The sequence below is a fragment of the Protopterus annectens genome, chromosome 3.part0 (genome assembly GCF_019279795.1).
Source record: "Protopterus annectens isolate FY-2018-M chromosome 3.part0, PAN1.0, whole genome shotgun sequence".
NCBI lineage: Eukaryota > Metazoa > Chordata > Ceratodontiformes > Protopteridae > Protopterus > Protopterus annectens.
Window position 1 is genome coordinate 941,808,838 of NC_056731.1, and position 19,482 is coordinate 941,828,319.

Below are 19,482 nucleotides of genomic sequence, written 5' to 3' on the forward strand. Positions count from 1 at the left end.
AAGTTAGAGGACTCCTTGAATCAGCCCGTTTCAGTTAGAGGGCTTCCCTTTACTTTCCCATCTATTCCCCTTGTTGGGAGTTGTCGTTTAAGTTAGAGACTTCTCCTCTTACCAGAAGAAATTGTTATTTAAGTTAGAGACGTCTCCTCTAGTTTCCCCTTTCTTCTGTTGTGGTGTGTGCCCCCTTTGGTTGCTAGTTATTACAAAAAAAAAAAAAAAGACTTGGTTTGTGCTTTAGTGTAGTTGATCTTGTTATAGTTTAAAACCATTAGTAAAAGTTGGGTTTTCGTAGTTTTAAATATTGGCAGTTAGTCATATCTAAGGATGGTACAGAATCAAAGCCTTCTGCCTTCAAGAAGTGTGACCAATGTACACAGAAAATGTCTAATGGATGGACACACCAGCTGCATTTACTGTTTGGGTGCTGTCCACCTAAAGGAATCCTGTCCTATTTGTCATGGGTTTAGTTCTAGAGTTTTACAGGAAAGAAAGAATAAACTCATTGTGAGGGGTCTGCTCAAAGTTCCTTTTGCTGAGGCTATTGAAGGAAAACAAAAGTTCTTCCTCTAAATCATCAATGTCAGACAAATCTTCAAAAAGAGCATCTTCCTCAGCACCATTATCTAAACCGGTGAAGAAGCAGGGAAAAGAATCGAACACGGACCCGAAGGCTTTCAAGCCCGAGACATCTGTCTCCTCAGCTCCACTGATCCTTTCAGAACCGATCGAGAATCATAGTTGGAGCCAGTCCCATACACTGGAACCATTTTTGTCAGTACTACATTCACCCATTTTGCAGTCAACCAGATCCTCGGCTCCATCGTCTCGGTCTTCCAGGAGCCTGTCCGATGACGACGTGGAGCGGGTGGTTAAGAGACTGCTATGGACACCTGCACTGGACAAGATCCTGTCGAGTCCTCTCAGAATGGAGTCGGCTCTGACAACCATCATCAACACCCAGAGACAATTCCTCCTTCGACCCAAGTTGCGGCTTCGGAGCTGGAGGGCTTGGATTTGATAGTAGTGGAAACCTCAGGACCGAAACCTGCTCCAGGATCTTCGGTCCCAATTTCTGCTCAGACTTCCTCGGTGCCATCCTCAGGCGAGGAGTCTAGGCACTGACGCTCCCCCATCGGGTCCAGAGAGGAGAGTTGGGTCCGAGAGTTGTCTGATCCAAATCTGCCTCTCGGGCATCAGCGGGAGTCAGCTCGATGCCTACATTGGCCTTGGAGCCTACTGCCTTGCTTCGGGGGCAGTTTCCTGGTTCTTCAGAGCTACGGGCTCCCTTGGAATGGGATCATGGTGCCTTCGAGGTCATGAGGAGTGTGCTGTCTCCCCAGTCTCGGATCCAAGCTCTCTTCCCCCAGAAGTGCCAGTCTGTCTCTCTACCATCCTCCCCCAGGTGTAGAGACTCAAAATCCCAGGACGCCCGAGTGGGTGAAACCGTCTCTTCCAAAACCTCTCCAGAGAATCCCTCTGAAGAGTCCCCCGGAAGAGAACATGTAAGAGGAAACATCTAGACTTCCCTGAGGAGTCTGTCACTTCAGACACAGAATTAGACGATTCAGAAGTGTCCCCACGGTCACCCTCTGGGATGTCTCATTTGTGGACATTCTAGAGATCCTTAAACAGAGTGGTGGCAGGAAATCAATCAAAAAAACAGAGGAACAAATGACCAGCACTCGATTCTGCAAGATACCATCAACCACCACAACAAATTTTTATTCAGACTTCTTCAGAATTATCACACCCAATTCAATCATCTAAGTTTTATAAAAAAAACAAATCATGACATCATTACTCAATTAACTAATTAACATTCATTATGCTTAAAGTGAACTGAACACACACAATCCATCATTAAAAACATGAAATACAAAATATAAATAATATCATACAAAAATACTATTAACTAATAATAATACAATAAATAAATAATTACATCACCCTAAAATATGTTCCAGATACTAATGTGATCATTAATGCCAGGAATTTCATTTCACTAATGTCAAGGTGTAAATCTAAAACATTACCCTGAACATCCTTGATAATATTTTGCATAACACAAAACTTAAATTCATGCCCACTATGCACCTCAATATGTCTATACAAGGCATTTGTTTTAATATCCGACATATGTTCAATAATTCTATCTCTAAAGGCTCTGCTGGTTTGCATTGACAACATTGAGCCATATACACCACATTGTTGTTTTCAGGAAGGCCAAATCTTTTAAGCAATTATTACAGAAGTGTGATAATCCTTTCAATTCAATTGGTAGATCTATTGGGAATTTTAAATGTGGTAGATGTAGTGTTTGCCATCTAGTGCTGACCACAGATTCTAAGCTAAATGTGGCTGGTGTATCTATTAGGCTTCATGGTCATTTTGATTGTTATACCAACAATGTGGTGTATATGGCTCAATGTTGTCAATGCCAAACCAGCAGAGCCTTTAGAGATAGAATTATTAAACATATGTCGGATATTAGACATAAGAAAAAAACAAATGCCTTGTACAGACATATTGAGGTGCATATGGGCATGAATTTAAGTTTTGTGTTATACAAAATATTATCAAGGATGTGCAGGGTAATGTTTTAGATTTACACCTTGACATTAGTGAAATGAAATGGCAGCTTAGATTAAATGCCAAGGTGGTTCCTGGCATTAATGATCACATTAGTATTGCCCGTTTTAAAACTGAAACATATTTTAGGGTGATGTAATTATTTATTTATTGTATTATTATTATTAGTTAATAGTATTTTTGTATGATATTTTTTATATTTTGTATTTCATGTTTTTAATGATGGATTGTGTGTGTTCAGTTCACTTTAAGCATAATGAATGTTAATTAGTTAATTGAGTAATGATGTCATGATTTGTTTTTTTATAAAACTTGGATGATTGAATTGGGTGTGATAATTCTGAAGAAGTCTGAATAAAGACGAAACCCTAGGTAAATTCGTTGTGGTGGTTGATGGTATCTTGTAGAATCGAGTGCCGGTCATTTGTTCCTGTGTTTTTTTTGGTTTTTGGTTTGTCAAAAAGGAAATCAATTAACCCTTCTGAGGATGAATCCATGTACTTGGAGGCTTTCGGGTCTCGCCCCTCCACCTCTTGGGTGACCCCACTTTTTGACCAGCTCCTTAACATAGTCAGTCGAAAGGCATGGGGCTCTCCAGAAACTGTGGAACCTGTTCCGAGGAGGCCCAACAAGTTCATTACTGCCCCCTCTGACAAGGAATTTTTGTCCAAAAGTATCCCAGTAGATGCTATGGTGGTGGCGGTTGCCACCAAAAAGGAATTGTCTGAGATTTTCATGTCTATCCATCCACCGAATAAAGAATCTCGCAAGATGGACAGATACGGAAAGTGTATGTTCTCATCAGCAGCCTTTACACTCAGGTCGCTGAACTACTTGATTCACTTCACTAGACTGCAGAGGGATCTCCTGAAGGAGTTAGGTGATACCCTCCAAGGTTCTATAGCTACTGGGGTTTCAGGCAAGGCAACGACTCAGCTTACTACCTTAAACTCTGTAGTTAACTCCTCCATGTGGCTTATATCTTATGTGGCCGATTGAGCGAGCAGGGTGGCGAGTACAGCAATTTCCCTAAGGAGGCATTCCTGGATGCACCTATGTGAGTTTTCAGAACCCTTCAAGTCTTCCTTTGTCAACTCCCCTTTCGATGGGTCATCTTTGTTCAGCCCAAATGTGAAACAATCTCTGACCAGGTGCGAGCAGGTGGGTAAGACTCTATCTGCTGTGGGAGTATGTTTTTCCCTCCCCACCAGGCCTTACCCCAAAGGCCAAAAGGGAGGAAAGATGTGGTTCCATAGGTCCCAAAAGAGTTTTCCCAGATGCACATGAGGCAGAGGGGGGACAATAACAGAAGACACCAACCTTGTGGCGGGGGGGGGGGTCGGAAAAACCATGGTGACATAGATACGTTCTCTGGTAGGCCCTTCCAAGGAGGCCTGACTGTCCACCTCTGGAGGCAGTTGGGGGTCGATTGTCACTGTACAAAAATGCCTGGCTAAATATTACACAAGACAAATGGGTACAGACGATAATATCCAGAGGCTACAACATTCCCTTTTCTTCCCCTCTGTTAGAAAAAAGATTGATCCCAATGTTCCACCCAGCCACAGGGATCAGGCAACCATAAAAATTCAAAGGTTGCTAAGAAAAAGAGTCATCCAAAACATCCCCACAGACCAAATTGGATCCAAAACTTACTCTATGTTCTTTTTAATTCCAAAGGAGACAGGGGACTGGAGGCCCATTTTGGATCTCAGCAGACCGAAAAATTATGTAAAAAAATCAAAGTTCCAGATCGTGACACTGCAGTCAATACTTCCCTTTTTGGAAAAAGACAATTGGATGTGCTTGACAGATCTCCAGGACATAAAAATGGACAGGCTATCCAGGAATCACCTACACTTTCGGCTGGGGGCTAGTCACCATCAGTTTCGAGCCCTGCCCTTTAGTCTCACTACAGCCCCCAGAGTGTTCAGCAAATGCATAGCAGTGGTCACGGCTCACTTGAGACATCTGGGATTCTGAGTGTTTCCATATCTGGATGACTGTCTCCTAACCGCCACCACTGAGCATCTACTAATCAAAGCCAGGGACACCACTATTCACCTGTGTTCACAGCTGGGTATCACCACAAACTTCAAAAAATCTGCCCTGTTGCCATCGCAATATATTTCATTTATAGGAGCAGACTTAAATGCAAATGACATGGTAGCAAAACTTCCTTAAGACAGACTACAAACACTGTGTCATCAAGTGTCGAATCTGCTTGGAAAAAAGAAAGTACAGGCAAAGGTTGTGCTGAAGGTTCTGTTTAACATGGTGGCAGCGATTACTCTGGCACCTCTTGCACATCTACAAATGAGAGTATTCCAGTGGTTACTTTTTGCTCAGTAGTCCATGCAGGAGTTCCCCATGTCCCACAAGATCATCATCACAGATTCCTGCAAGACGGACATCAGGTGGTGGCTTCAATCCACCCAGGTAATTCTAGGCAGACCGTTCAATCTCCCATAACCAGTAGCTACAGTGACCACGGACGCTTCCCAGATTGGGTGGGGGGGTATTATCTGGGAAAGACAGTCCAAGGGACTTGGCAGGAATGCGAATACCACTTGTATATCAATGTCCTAGAGATACGAGAGGTGCTCTTGATGTGGCAGGCATTCCAGAACTCCCTTCCAATAGGAACAACTGCAATTTAGACAGACAATATGTTAGTCCTATGGTATATAAACAAGGTGGAACCAGATCTTACCTCCTATGTCGAGACACTCAAAAGAGTATGGCAGTGGGCAGTCTCTTCCCAACACTTTCTGATAATGCATATCCCGGAGAAATCCAATGTAATAGTGGACAAGCTAAGCAGAGCTATCCTAATGCCTCACGAGTGGTCTCTAAATCAGGAAATTGCAGAACAGATCTTTCGCAAGTGGGGCCAGACTTGCTGCAACATTTTTTCCACTTCCACGAATGGCAAATGCAGCAGCTATTTTGCCTTGATCCCCCCTCTGGGGAAGTCACCAAGGGATGCACTTGTACACAATTGGCCCCCTGGTTTTAATTATGCCTTTCCTCCGTTCCCGTTAATCCCCAAAGTACTCCAGAAAGCTCTTTTATTGAGGAGCAGGATAATACTCATTGCTCCATACTAGCCTCGTCAAACTTGGTTCCCCTTCCTTTGGCCCCATCTACAACAGGAGCCATGGATTCTGGAGCCAGTACCAGACCTCCTAATGCATCCATCGGGAACGCTCTATCCTTCGATCCAAACCCTCAAATTGACAGCTTGGCTGCTCCACTTCCAGTCTTAGCCAAGCTCCCACACATATCCCCTGCTGTAAAACATATCCTGGTTTCATCCCATAAGACCACAACTAGGAAACTATGCTAGCAAGTGGAAAAGGTTTTCTCATTGGGCTTCCATCAGTCATGTTGATCCTTTTGCAGCCCAGTTAACATTCATCTTAGACTTCTTGGCAGAACTTTTTAATGAAGGGGCAGCAGCGACTACCATTCAAGTTCAACTAACCGCCATATCCAACTATCACATGGGAGATATGGGTTCAAAAATAATGTCTCACAGACTGTGCAAGGCCTTTCTGAGAGGTACCTTTTTACTAAGGCCTCCGGTCAAGGAACCACCAAGCCCCTGGGACCTAAACCTAGTATTATCTACCTTAATCCTGCCACCTTATGAACCAGCTTCCTCTTGTCTTCTAAAGTTCCTAACTTGGAAGACAGCATTTTTGGTGGCCATTACATCAGCTAGGAGAATGCCAGAACTTTAGGCATTATCCATATGCCCTCCCTATTAGTTTTCCATAAAGATAGAGTCTTCCTAAGAACTAATCCATCTTTTCTTCCCAAAGTTTGTTCTGAGAATAAAGTACAGTTTTGTACCTACCATAAATGTAGATGTTCGGTGTGCCATACAGCTGCAGTCATAACAGATGGGTTATCCTGCCTGCCGGCGGCGGGTCCTCGTTGGATTTCAAAGTCTAGGGTCGCCGGGGTGTTGTCGCCGCTTCCGCTCCCTCCCGTCAGTCAGCGGGTGGGTATAAAAGCGTTTTTTTTTCATTTTTTTTTCTTTTCAGTTATCAGCCCAGAGGAAAAGAAAGAAAGCAAACATAATGTAAAATGCAAAAAAAAATCAAAAACAAGAGTTGCAAAACAAATACGCATAATAAATATAAACCCCAAAAGGTAAAAAAAAAGTTGTAGGAAAAGGGTTTGTCATAAGGCCTGTCCTAGGAGGACTGGACTGAGGCTGTAGGGACATTGAGCATTTTCTACATAGTACATCTACATTTATGGTAGGTACAAAAATGTAGCTAGTATACAGCTGCAGTCATAACAGAATCTTACAGAAGGTGGGTGGTAGGCAAGAAATGGGAGTGGTAGGGCTAGGATGCCCTAGGAGGGGCTAGCATGCCCTGCAGGACTGCTGTGGCAAAGCCCAGTGCTAGAGAGTAGTGTGTGTGTGGGTGATGGTGTGCACTCAGCAGTGCTGCGCAGGTGGCCGCTTCAGGAAGGAATATCCTTGGTAGGGGGACTGAGGGGCTGTGGCTGTAGGTGTGGCTGGCTGCATGGATCTGATGCATGTGGGCATGATGCATTGTGAAATGAGTAGCAAATGAAATTGCAGTTGAAATTGTCTGTTGAAAATTGGGAAATAGCCTTAGCCTTTCCTTGAGCCAGACAAGGTTGCTCAGATTTCCTGAATTCAGATTTCCTAGATATTTGTCCCAATAAATTGTAGTCCTGTGTATTAGTCGTGAAAATTGTTAGTATAAATCCCATTTCAAAAGGTAGGTGGTTGGGATAAAGGTAGTTAATAAGGATGGGATACTAGGGAAAATACACTGGATACTACCTTTGGAATAAACTCTGTGGGGATAAAGGAAGAATGGCTGCAAAGCCATGAGGAAGTGAATGGCTGCACAGCCATGGTAGGAGCCGAGCCAAAAGTAGCTGGGGTGATAGCCAGAAGAGAGGTGATCCATGACAAGTACTGTAACTCTGATGAAGAAGCTGGCTCAAGGGAGGAGTTTAGGTCCTTCCAAGGGGAGATTTGGGTCCCTAGCAGGGGTTAATAGTTAGCAACCCCCCAACTGCCTTAAGAGAGGATGAGAGATACTCTGAGGATTAGTGTAGTATGAGATGAGAAGAAGGAAGGAGAAGAGAAGTGTTGGAGAATGCTGGATGTTGAAAAAGAAGAAGGAATAGAGGAGGAGGATGGTACATTAGTTAACTTTGTCTCAAATAGGTACTTTTTGTTCTGACCCTTCTTTTTATGAAGTATATTTATTCCCCAAGGATTCTGTCCTTCCGTTTCCTTCTAGTAGAAGGTCTGGAGTCATCCAAGATGACCTCCTGCTCCTCCTTGGACAAGACTGTTGAGAAAAGAAAGGCCTGTATGAGATGGGGATGAAGAGTTTTGAGAAATCAGTGGAGTTGTTTTAGAGTTTTGAGGTTTGAACAAGAGAACAAGAATGGTGGAGGAATGTAGAGAGTAGGATCCATGGTGGGGGATGAGAGCAGTGCTGAATTGGTCAGGGATTTCCAGAGGCCGCCAGCCAGTCCTGAGCCATAAGAAATAACTTAGAGGGCATGGGCAAACTTGGGAAAGCTCTGCGGCAACGCAAGGACAAGAAAGGAAGGCCAGTGCGAAGTGGGTTTGTCGTCCACTTTCCACTGAATCCCAATTGAAGGAAATGAAAAGATGGGTTTTCAGGCCTTCAGATGAATCTATCCTCTGTCTGGGGCTTTCTTAGGGCTATTTGTCTCCATGTGAAAATGAGGATCTTGTCTGATGATCAACTTGTAACTGATCTGTCATGTTGTATTTCTTTCTCCCTGCTCTGTAGAGTGTGGGCTAGCCCCTGTCCGGAATGCTCAATTCTGCTGTTTCAGTCTGCTTTCCTTTGTGTTGAATTTTGCCTGTAGCAATAAGTTCATTGCCAGTGCTTTGTTCCATAGGGTCATGGCTTGCCTGCACAGGGGTATGAATGCTCCCCCCAACAGTTGCAGCTGGATGCATTAGGTCTGGGAAGGTCATAAGCCTTTTTTGCCCTGGCATTTCATGCTTTTGAGGTTGAAGGATGATAATAGTGTTTTTGTGCGCCCATTTCTTTCCTTTGGTTGATGTGAAGGAGCTTCTCTTTTCATGCCCATTTTTCCTGAATAAATGTGATGAGTTGAGTTGTTGAGCTTTACAACTGAAGTCTGTGATGATTTTTTGAGTTTGAGCCCACCACATAAATTCCTTTGAAGTGGTTTGATTGGTGGTATAATTGTGAACCAAGCTGTGTTTTTGTATGGAGGCTTTGCACATTTAATAAGTTAGATGCAAGTGGTGGTTAAGCTCCCATGAGTTTTTAAGTATGGGATAAGTTGCCCCCAAGATGCCATGAATCCCAATGATGCAAGTTGCCATGTTGAGAATGCCAGAATTCTGTTGCCTTGCTTGCTGGGCATTGTTATAGTCCATCTGAAGGTTGTCTGGCATGTTGTGGGCCAGGTGCTTTGTTTTGTTGAGGGTAGTTGATTGTTGAGTTTTGGTAGTTGTTGGTACCAGGAAGATTTGTTGTTTAGCGGTATCAGTTTTGGGCTGCAGTTGTTTACTTTATGAGGCAGCTGTCCAGACAGATTTATAGTAAGTTCCACAGTATGACAGTGATATCCCAGACTGTGGAGTTGTATTCCTTTGATGTCTGAGCGATTTAATGAGATAAGGGCATGACAGGATTGCCTGCGAAGTAGAACTTACAAGAAGGCATTGGGCATGCCTGAAATCTGAAGAACTGCGGAAATCTCAGGGATGCATCAAACTGGCCATATCGAGGTATCTCTGCAATCTTGTGAGGGTATCTGTAATGTTCTTTGTGAATTTTGGTTGCCAGTAGAAGAAGCTGCCGTTTTTGGAACCAGAGCTGCCATTTGCTTCAGCATGGATTCTTTCAAACCATGATAGGGTCTTGATAGGTCCTTTGTTTAGTGTTTAGTTGCACCTGGTGTTCCTGAAAGATGTCTTTGAACTGTGCTTTTTGTTTTGTGCTCTTGACTTTCTTTTGTAAAACTGAGCTAAAACCTCTTTGTTTGGGTGTTTTGTTTTTTTTGGTTGAATTGCATTTTTGCTTCTTTGTTGAATCATTCCTTTTTTTTTGGTAATGGTGTCTTTTTTGTGGCATTTCAACAGGTTTCCCTTTGTGAATGGTGTGTGAAATCGCCTTGTCAGGTGCCAATTTGTCCAATGTTCTGTTTTTTAAAGGTTTGCCTCTATATGCTGAGTTTTGCTTTTTTCTGCTGCCAGTCGTCTTTCTGTTCACCTCTTGGGTTGTGCCACCTGGGTCTGTTGAGGTTGGTCCTTCCTTTGAGGTCTCTCTGGAAGTGTGGTTCTTCTTCCTTTCTGTCTGTGAGGCTGTATCTGCTTGAAATTTTATGGTGTCCCCTTGGGAAGGCTTTTTCCTTTGCTTGGGTGTTTTCCCCCCTGGTTAGCACCAATTTTTGTTTTCCCTCAAATTGCTTTAGCATCTCCTTTGTTAAGCTTTTAAACAATACATCTTTTGCATTATGCACTTTTGCTAATATTTTTGACATCTACCTTCTATGAGGTTTTGCTTGACAATACAAGCTCCATGATAACAGAACTAATACACATTTTAGCCAATGCCTACGTATAAAGCTCACTGAGCCAATGCACTTTCTATTTCTGCTGTCTCTGCACCAAAACCACACTGCAAGGTTTTTTTACCCACTGTTGTCAAACCAATCACTTTTGCTTTCAACTCTTTTGGAAAACATTTTGTTCTTTGGTTGTCTTTTAAACTCAGTAGTTCCTTCCCTGTCACTTTAAGATTAAAGATCTGGAACTGAAAGGTAATGGATTTTTTGGCTGAAGGGAAGTCCCTTTACCTTTCTAATTAATGGTTAGAGTTCTGAGTGTGAATTTTTATATGGATTTGTGATATTGATTTTACCTTCAACCTACTGACTTTGTCCAGTGAATAGGAGTTTAACTTAGACTGGAATTAATGAAAGGAGTAAGTTTCCTGGTCTGTGAACAGGAGGGATATGGTAAAGCCTGTCTGGATTAGCTGAAGCATGGATTGAAATCTCGTTTAATCTGTACAGGCTTGGCCTTGGAATCTGAAGTAATCTCAATGTGGACAGGAAAAGTAGAGGCCTATGATGGGGAGGGATAAAAAGGAATGAGCTCCTCTGCAGAGATGAGATGATAAAGCCTTTCCTGTTCCCAGAGCCCCCAGGGATAGAAAGGGAATCATTTTCCTCCAAGTGGAGTCCTGACCTACAAGAGATCTGAGGGGGGAGGGTCAGAGGGGTGGAACTCCCCTGGGGAATAGTCTTCCTCTGAGAATAGGCTTAAATCCAGAATAGGCATAGTTCTGAGAGGAGTAGCATAGTGCAGGCATGGTGTTGAGTCTTCTTTTTAGGTGGATTGTTTTAATTGGGATTTGGGCCTACCCCTGGTAAAAACTTTGGCCTTTGTTTGGTTTGAGCCTAAGCATTTGCTGATGTCCGAGGCAGCATGAGTAGGAAGTTGTTTTGAACAGGGCCTGTTTTTTGGTATCCTCGCGCCTTGAGTAGAGAGGAGGAAGGAATGCCTTGAAAGGGGAGAGAAATGGGAGGCCTGAACAGTGTAGGCCTAAGTAAAGTAGAATGGGGTCGTCGGGAGTGGCGCGGGGGGTGGGATTCTCAACGGTAATGCTCTTTGCGAAGAATCACTACTCTTATTGGGAATCGGTGCTCAACTTTTATATAGGCAAAGCGCTGAAAACCCGTAGGATATACTGGTGTAGAGTTCAAGATGAATCAGTGATCATAGCGATTCAAACGCACGTTCCTTGCATCAAATAACTTGCTCGTTATATGCGGCTATCGAAAATATAGTCGGTATTTGCTTCCTCCTCAATTAATAACCCTAAATCCTGACGTTGGTCTGAGACAGAAAGACTGGAAATCTAGCACAAAAGCGGCCCAGGCTAGCTTTAGGCTTAATTTAATTGTCTGGTATAAAGTGAGAGGCAGAATCGAACTCCTTCTGGCATCTACTTTATGAAATACTGCAATCGGTCTGAAGAAACACTGAAAAACTGCATCTGCTTTGCTTGCACTTCCTGCCAGCTTCGAAGACAGGGAGGAAAAATCTGCGCACTTGACTGACGGCATACTTGACGCGCTTGCGACAGGGACTGCTTCTGCACAGGGCTGGTAGCCCCGACGAACTGACTGCTCTTAAAATCAATCCATTCACCTACCTGTTTTCTTCCTGAACTATGGCAACAGGGCAGAATATAAATTTCATCAACTGGATGTGCACAGGCAGCTACGTTTTTACTTGCACAGAACAAAGAAAATCAGGAAATCTGATCAATTATTTGTATCCTCTTCAGATAAAAAGAAGGGTGCTCCAATATCAAGCGTCACTCTGTCAAAATGGTTTATGGATACTATTACCTATTCATACACTTCTCAGAGTAGACAACTGCCTGGTAAAATTAAGGGTCACTCAACAAGAACTGTTGCAACCTCGACTGCTTTGCAGGCCAGGTTACCTATGGATTCAATTTGTGCTGCAGCAACACGGGTTAAACCTCATATCTTTATCACCTATTACAAAGTAGATGTGGCCTCCCAGAACAGGGCTTCCTTTGGATCAACTGTTCTGACGAGTTTGTTCCCTTGAGCCACCCAAGAAAGAAGGTGCTAGGGACGCTGTCCCAACCAGCAAAGAATGAAGGTAAGATAGGACAATGTAACATAAAGAAGTTATGGACTTACCATAATGTTCCATGTTTGTTGTCCATCTCTCCTTCATTCTTGCGTCCCACCCTCCTTTCCCCAACCTTTGCTCCTGGAGGATCGAGAGGTCTTTACTGGATTTAGAACTCATGTACTCTGATTTCCTTCCTTAGTCCTATATGGCACATGTTATGGATGTATTGATGTATATATGTACATAATTTTCTTACTGGTGTTAGCAACTGCAAACAAGATCTGTATATTCTTCCCTAAGCATGATGGGATAGGGTATAGCCTCAAGCCAGTAGTAGCTCTTGCTTTAGTAAAGGCCGAATCGGAACCAATGCTCGGTTCCGAACCTAACCAGCAAAGAATGAAGGCAAGAAGGACAACAAACATGAAACGTTATGGTGAGTACATAACTTCTTTTTTCTGCTGTAACACAGAAACTGGAAGGAACAGACTGTATTAATTTTATTAAAGCAAAAATAAGCAACTGGGCTGGTATTCCTTAACGGGAGTTGTTAATTGAAAGGGCACATCATGTGTATGCTCCAAACCTGGCCATGAGATTTCAGTGCTTTCCATTAGAATGTTACTTTTTAAAATTAACTTACGAAGTGTTTTATTTGTATTTTAAATAACTGAATTTTTATTTATTTTTTTTATCTTAGTGGGCAACTGCACTTTAAACCTAGGTAATAGTTTACTCATGTAACATTAAATGGGTTATTTACACTGTGACTTATGTAAAAGCAGTTTTGATGAAGACCTGTTTTTTTTTTTTATGAAAGCACTTGACTTGAATAAAGTTTTTCATTTATTTTACTGCCTTCTGAAATTCTTGAGAGTTGAGTTGTGTGGCTTGTGGCACTACTGCATTTAATTTTGGTTCTTATTTTCTTGGCAATGGAAGGGCAGCCACGGTGGTGCAGCAGTTAGCATTGCCACCTCACAGCAAGAGGTTCTCCGGTTCGATCCTCGACTGGGGTGCCTTCTGTGCGGAGTCTGCATGTCCTCCCTGTGGTCGTGTGGGTTTCCTCCGGGTCCTCCAGTTTCCTCCCACATCCCAAAGACATGCTGTAGGTGGATTGGACACTCTAAATTGGCCCTAGTTGTGAGTGTGTGCATGTGTGTGTTTTCTGTGGAAGGTTGGGCGTCGGGCTGGTACCTCGACACCGTAAAACTCCACTGCCAATCTTGAGCTGATGGGTGATCCGCTGTGGTGACCCCTAACTGGGAAAAAGCCGAAAGAAGAAGAAGAAAATTTTCTTGGCAATGGAAGCTCCATTGTGTTTGTGATAGACTAACTCCCCCACAATGCAGAAGTTTGTAACTGCAGAATGAACAAATGAGTGAAGTGAGGCAAATAAGGTTAATAGTGACCAGTGATTAATGCATGTTATACTGCCAGCTACTCAATTAAAGACTTCTAATAAAATAATGTAAGTATATGGGTTTCAGTTTTAATTTTGTATTAGGATATATACAACAGAAAAAAGCCTTTCATATTTGGGGTAGCATCTCAAGAATTTGGAATATGACTTAAAAAAGAATTTGGTGCATCAGTAACAAATTTCTGGCTGCTACATAACTATTAGGGCAACAGTCTACAAGAAACTGCATAATTCCAGCTACAACCCTAGCCATAAACAATGTTTCACAATGTTGAGATTCATCAAATAAAATTGTTAAACATGGATGTCTACACAAATTCAACTTGCTCAATCAGCATTCTGTATATTATCTCACTGCATAAATTTGTCTCCATTTTAATCAGGCTCTGCCAAAACGTAAATAAAGAATAAAATAATTAACACCCAGAATTGATGTCAGGTTTACAGAAAGCTACATGAAGTAATACCTACAGCCTCTGGAGGAAACAGAGATGGGAATATGCGGTAATCCTAATTCTAAATAAAGACAATCAACAACTCTCATTCAAGGAACACTCAGTCAATGGGTTATTCAGTGACACGAGCTTTCAGTGTCTGTGCCAAATACTGAGCATCATGCATGCCAACAGCAACTAAGGAGCACAAATTAACAGATGTATCCTACAATGACCGTGTATTCTGCAATTAAAGACTCTACTGTCCTTGAGATATCAATAACTGCTTTGTGATATCACCAATGTCTATGCATTAGATCATTAATACACAAAAACACAAATAACCACATACAAGCACAGACACACACAGTTGCACATACACTTTATAGGCATCTGATCTCCTGTTCCTGTCCGGCCCACTCAGTAGCTCTGACATTAAAAGCTCAAAGACATGGCTGTTTTCAAAGCATTCTCTTTCAAAACCATAACACTGCAGACCAGAACAGGGTCTTCCACTGTACCTCAAATGCTAATTTACATTTGACAGGTAATAAAAAAAAAACTACTTATCAAATGCTTAGCTTAAAATTACGCAGGTTCCAGTCACATATGAAATAAGGGCTGTCCTTTTAGTCACATCCAGGATTCTTCAAAAAAAATCTGTAGGATGTGTGGAACTAATAGGCCTGTTAAATGTCTGAGTACACTAAAGTTAGAGTTTTGAAAATACTGATAAAGTCTGGAGATGTCTCGTAAAACTACTATATACTGTGTAACTACGAATGGGAAAAATAATGCGTTCACAATACTGCCAAGCAGCCATATGATCTGGCACATGTGACATACCATGGGACTCAGTGTGCGAACACCCTGTTCCTTGCCAATATCATGCAAATTTTCTGAAAACAGTAACAAAAGTTTAAGGGTTCCTTCAAATTCTCAGCTGTAGCCAAACATGCAGAAGTACAGTTTATTAAAAAAAACATACTTTTTTATACTGTAAACAAATCTGACTTACCATACAATTCTTCAATAGCAGAAAAGGGAACAAAGAAAGGAGGACCTGCACAGAAAATATACATTTAGTTAAATATCATCTTGTAATAGTTACACTTTTCTAGTCAAGAAATAAAGCAAACAGTACAAAAACAGCAAACACCACACATGGGGGCACTTTACAGATCAAAGTCACACCTCGTATAACAAAATAAAATGTCCCACCATCGATCGAAGTTATAGCTGATTGTAAAGTACAGACAGTACTGTTTGTGACATCATGCTACTGCAAGGATTTGGAATATGCTCCTCCTCAGTGTTGTGCAATTACAGAGTTGGTATATATAAAAGTTGCTGGGGTGTGGGACGCACACACCCTACAGATCCTTTTTTTAAACACTTTTATTAAATTATCACTTAAAACATAGGGACACATACATCAACAGAAAAGAAAACAAAACAAATTAGCATTTTTTTCTATTTACATACATTAAATATTACATATGCTTTCTTTCTTTATAACAACTGTCATTCAGTCCAACATTACATAAATTACTCAATTCCTGCCTTACCCTTTAACCCCACTCCCTTTTCCTCTTGAACATTATTCTGCATGTATTGATCCCACAAATTCCATTTATGTCTATGTAATTTTCTCATTCCCTATTCTAAAAATACCCCTTCCAATTATTTTATCTGTTTGACAATATTCAGTACTTCAAATACGGCTGGCTTAAATTTTGATTTCCATTTTCTAGTAATTGCTTTTTTGATTGCCAACAGAATCAAACTAAATAAGGTCTTCTTATATCTAAGCAATTTAGATCCTGCATCCCAGCTCAAAATAATTTCCTTAGTTGCAGCCCTTTGCTCCCCCAATATTTCTGACACAGTACTTTCTATGAGATTTTTAAAAGTTGCCATCTCATTACACTTTCAAAAAACATGTTCCCAGATATCTCTCTCTTCCCTATCACACCTCCAACATTTGCTACCTACCTTAAGAAACATTCTTTGAAGTCTGCTTGGGGTATAAGATACATATGAAAACACTTTCAAACAAAAATCCTAAACTTCTGAACTTTGTTGCATACTTGGAAGCCATACATATGTCCTCACATTATTCCCTTGTAAATTGTTTTCCAGTCTTTTTTCCACATCTTTTCCAACCTCCTCTGACTGATTTTTGTAGTTATCATGCAATATTTTACATACCCTACTAATTATCCCTTTTTTAACAGCAGCTTCTGTTCTAGAATCAACTGAAAACTACCAGAGCATGTCTTTCACTTAGGAATCCCCCCATATCTTTCTCCTTGCCTATAACTCAGATCAATCCCTGACAGGGATGGCAGTCTCTATCTAGCTAGTCTCATCCCGCTCTATTACTTTACCCTATACAGTTATCTGCTCTCAATACCTTGATTGCTTTGTCAGTTTTCTCCAGTAAAATCAAGCCCCCTCTTGACAATTTTCTGTACTCCTACTTGCAGTCATCCCTACTGGCAAAATCTTCTTTCTCCAATCCCCATGTTGGCTGAGTTCTTAGAATACTTTCTGCAACTTTATGAATATAACTGATGCCCTCTTCCCCTCCCAGATAAATTCCTTCAACTCATTATTAACTACTGTCCACCTCTTATCTGGCTGATAAAATATGCCAGACCTGTATATAAAACACAGATTAAAAACATTTTCACTGCTTACATCTTACTATCCCATTTCCATAAACAAGAACTTCCAGTTTCTCAGTTTTTGTACTATCTTTTTAGTCTCTTCCCACATATCCTTAACTACCAAAACAGAAACCTTTTTAATCCATATTCCTAAATACTTCATTTTACTGTGTCCCCATAAATACGGTTACTGCTGGAACAATTTGCGTTTGGGTACATAATTTACGGATACAGCCTTTGTATTATCTTCATTAAGTTTAAAACTGCCTTAAAATGTTTCAGAATACCAAGATGTGTCCTTCTCTGGATTTAAAGAGTACAAAATAATATAATAAAGTCTTTTGGCTTTTCCCGGTTAGGTGTCACCACAGCGGAACTCCAATCCGCTCATGATTGGCAGTGGATTTTTACGGTGCCGAGTTGCCAACCTGATGCCCAACCTTCAAAGAAGGCATGTCCATTCACGCTCGCACCTATTTGCAAGTCTTTAGCATCACTTGACCGCAGGGAGGACATGCAGACTCCACACAGAAGGCGCTCCAGCCGAGAATCGAATGTGAGAACCTCTTGCTGTGAGCCGACAACGCTAACCGCTGCACCACCGTGGCAAAAATAATATAATTTGCAAATAAGCCAACTTTTCTTGATTACCATAACAATTACATCTTTCAATTTCTGAGTCCCATTTTTCTTTGCCAATGGGTCTAAATATATAACAAATAATGGGGAAAGAGAACATCCCGGACTGGTTCCTTTGTTCAAACACAACTTGCCTGGAGGCACCTCCTACTTTTGCCTGTGATCATTTGTATATCCTCCTAATTAACCTTATTATTATATGAAAGAATGCAAATACTTCCATTGCCATACTTATAAAATACCAACCTATTCTGCGGAAGGCTTTCTTGCATCAAGATCTACTAACAACAGTGGTATTTTCTTATATTCTACTTCCCCTTGGTCATCATTGCTCTGTTAGTTTTGTCAAATGTTTGCCTCACCTCCACAAAGACATACTGACTCATATCTAACAAATCTATATGAAGTTGGGTCTAACAGGTCTTTGCCCTGTCTGAGTAATAGATGCACCACAGCCTCCTTCCAAGATGCTTTTGCTTCCCCTCCTTTTAAAATATTACTAAACAAAACATTCCAGATCTTTAGCATTTTCTTCCTTCCTAATTTCCAAACTTCCACAGGAATACACTCTGCTCCTGAAGACTTCTCTGCAGATCGATTGTACATCACTGTTTATCTCATCTCCTCCTATCTTAACTATTAGTTGTTGAGCCTCATCTTCCTCCAACCTTGACATAATTTAGTCTTCCATAAATATTTCCATTTGTGCTTTTTCTTGGTCTCCACATTTTACTACTTTATGCAAATTTTCTTAAAAATTCTGAAATACCTCTAACATTTCTATAAGATCTCTTGTTGTTTTTCTTGTTATAAGCTCACTAACTTTAGCAATGACATTTTTTACTTTCTGTTGCCTAAGTTGTTGTGCTAAATATTTTTGTGCTGTAGAGTTAACAACAAATAGTTGGTTAACATTGATAGTTGGTTAACATTAATCTTTCAAAAATCATGCACATTACCAAAATACTCCCTCTCTTTAACACTCTTGTAGTTGATCTTCTTCTTCTTGATCTGTACAATTCCTGTTATTTTACAACACTTTAACCATTGTCAGCCCCTCTAAAATAATTCCTATTACTTCTTAACCATATCTCTTTCGCATTTATTTCTACCCTGTTTTTAAATTCCATTTTCATTATCCCACTCACAAGCTATCCCTTGTGAAGAAATGTCTGCAATACTTCTTGAATAATTTCTACTATCCATTCCTAAAAATCTCTTTTTAACAGGTAGGTGAAAAATGTCAGTGTCTCACTTTTACTTCATTGCCCTACATTTTTATCTTGGCTTTTATTAGTGCATAATCTGAACTAGTTATTGGATGTGTGTCCTCTAAATAATTCCCATTACTTCTTAACCATATCTCTTTCTCTTGTATTTCTACCCTGTTTTTAAATTCCATTTTCCCTGTATCCCACTTACAAGCTATCCCTTCTGAAAAAATTTCTATAGTAATTCTTCAATAATTTCCACTACCCATTCCTAAATTTCTCCTTTTAACAGTTAGGTGGGAAAATGTCAGTGTCTCATTTTTACTTCATTGCCCTGCATTTTTACCTTAGTTTTTCTTGGTGCATAATCTGAACCAGCTGCTGGATGTATGTCAAAATTTTCAAATAAATGCTTATGTTCCTGTGAAATATAATTTCTGTCTCAGTTACTATAACTTGGGGAATAATATGTAAACTCTGTTCAAGTTCCTACTACTGAATTCACATCTTCCACACCAAATGTTTACATCATTTTTTTAATGTACCCTCTTTTTGTAACATTTTCTCTTCTAGGTCCGCCTGATACGACATCTCTATTGTAAATCATGTTTCAAGTCCCCACCTACACGTAGTATTTACCTTGCTGAAAGCTGAGTTTTCTCAAAATTTTCCTAAGCTCCATTATACCAATTTTTGGTGGAATATAAATATATGCCAGTGTAATCTTTCTCCCTTACCAATAACCCCTTACTACCACAAATCTGCCATTATTGTCTTTTTTTCCTCTTCTGTCACAATTGTAGCCTCTACCGCAATCAGT

The 19,482-nt window shown here is 40.9% G+C and overlaps 1 protein-coding gene across 5 annotated transcripts in view; it reads right to left on the bottom strand.

The window, feature by feature from the left end:
* The window catches only part of TPMT (thiopurine S-methyltransferase), an 857,398-nt gene that overhangs the window by 65,026 nt on the left and 772,890 nt on the right, over positions 1-19,482 (bottom strand). For all 5 annotated transcript variants that reach the window (XM_044065272.1, XM_044065269.1, XM_044065268.1 and 2 more), the window contains exon 8: positions 15,159-15,203. In XM_044065272.1, the coding sequence (XP_043921207.1) occupies positions 15,159-15,203 (45 nt within the window). The remainder of the gene's footprint in view (positions 1-15,158; positions 15,204-19,482) is intronic.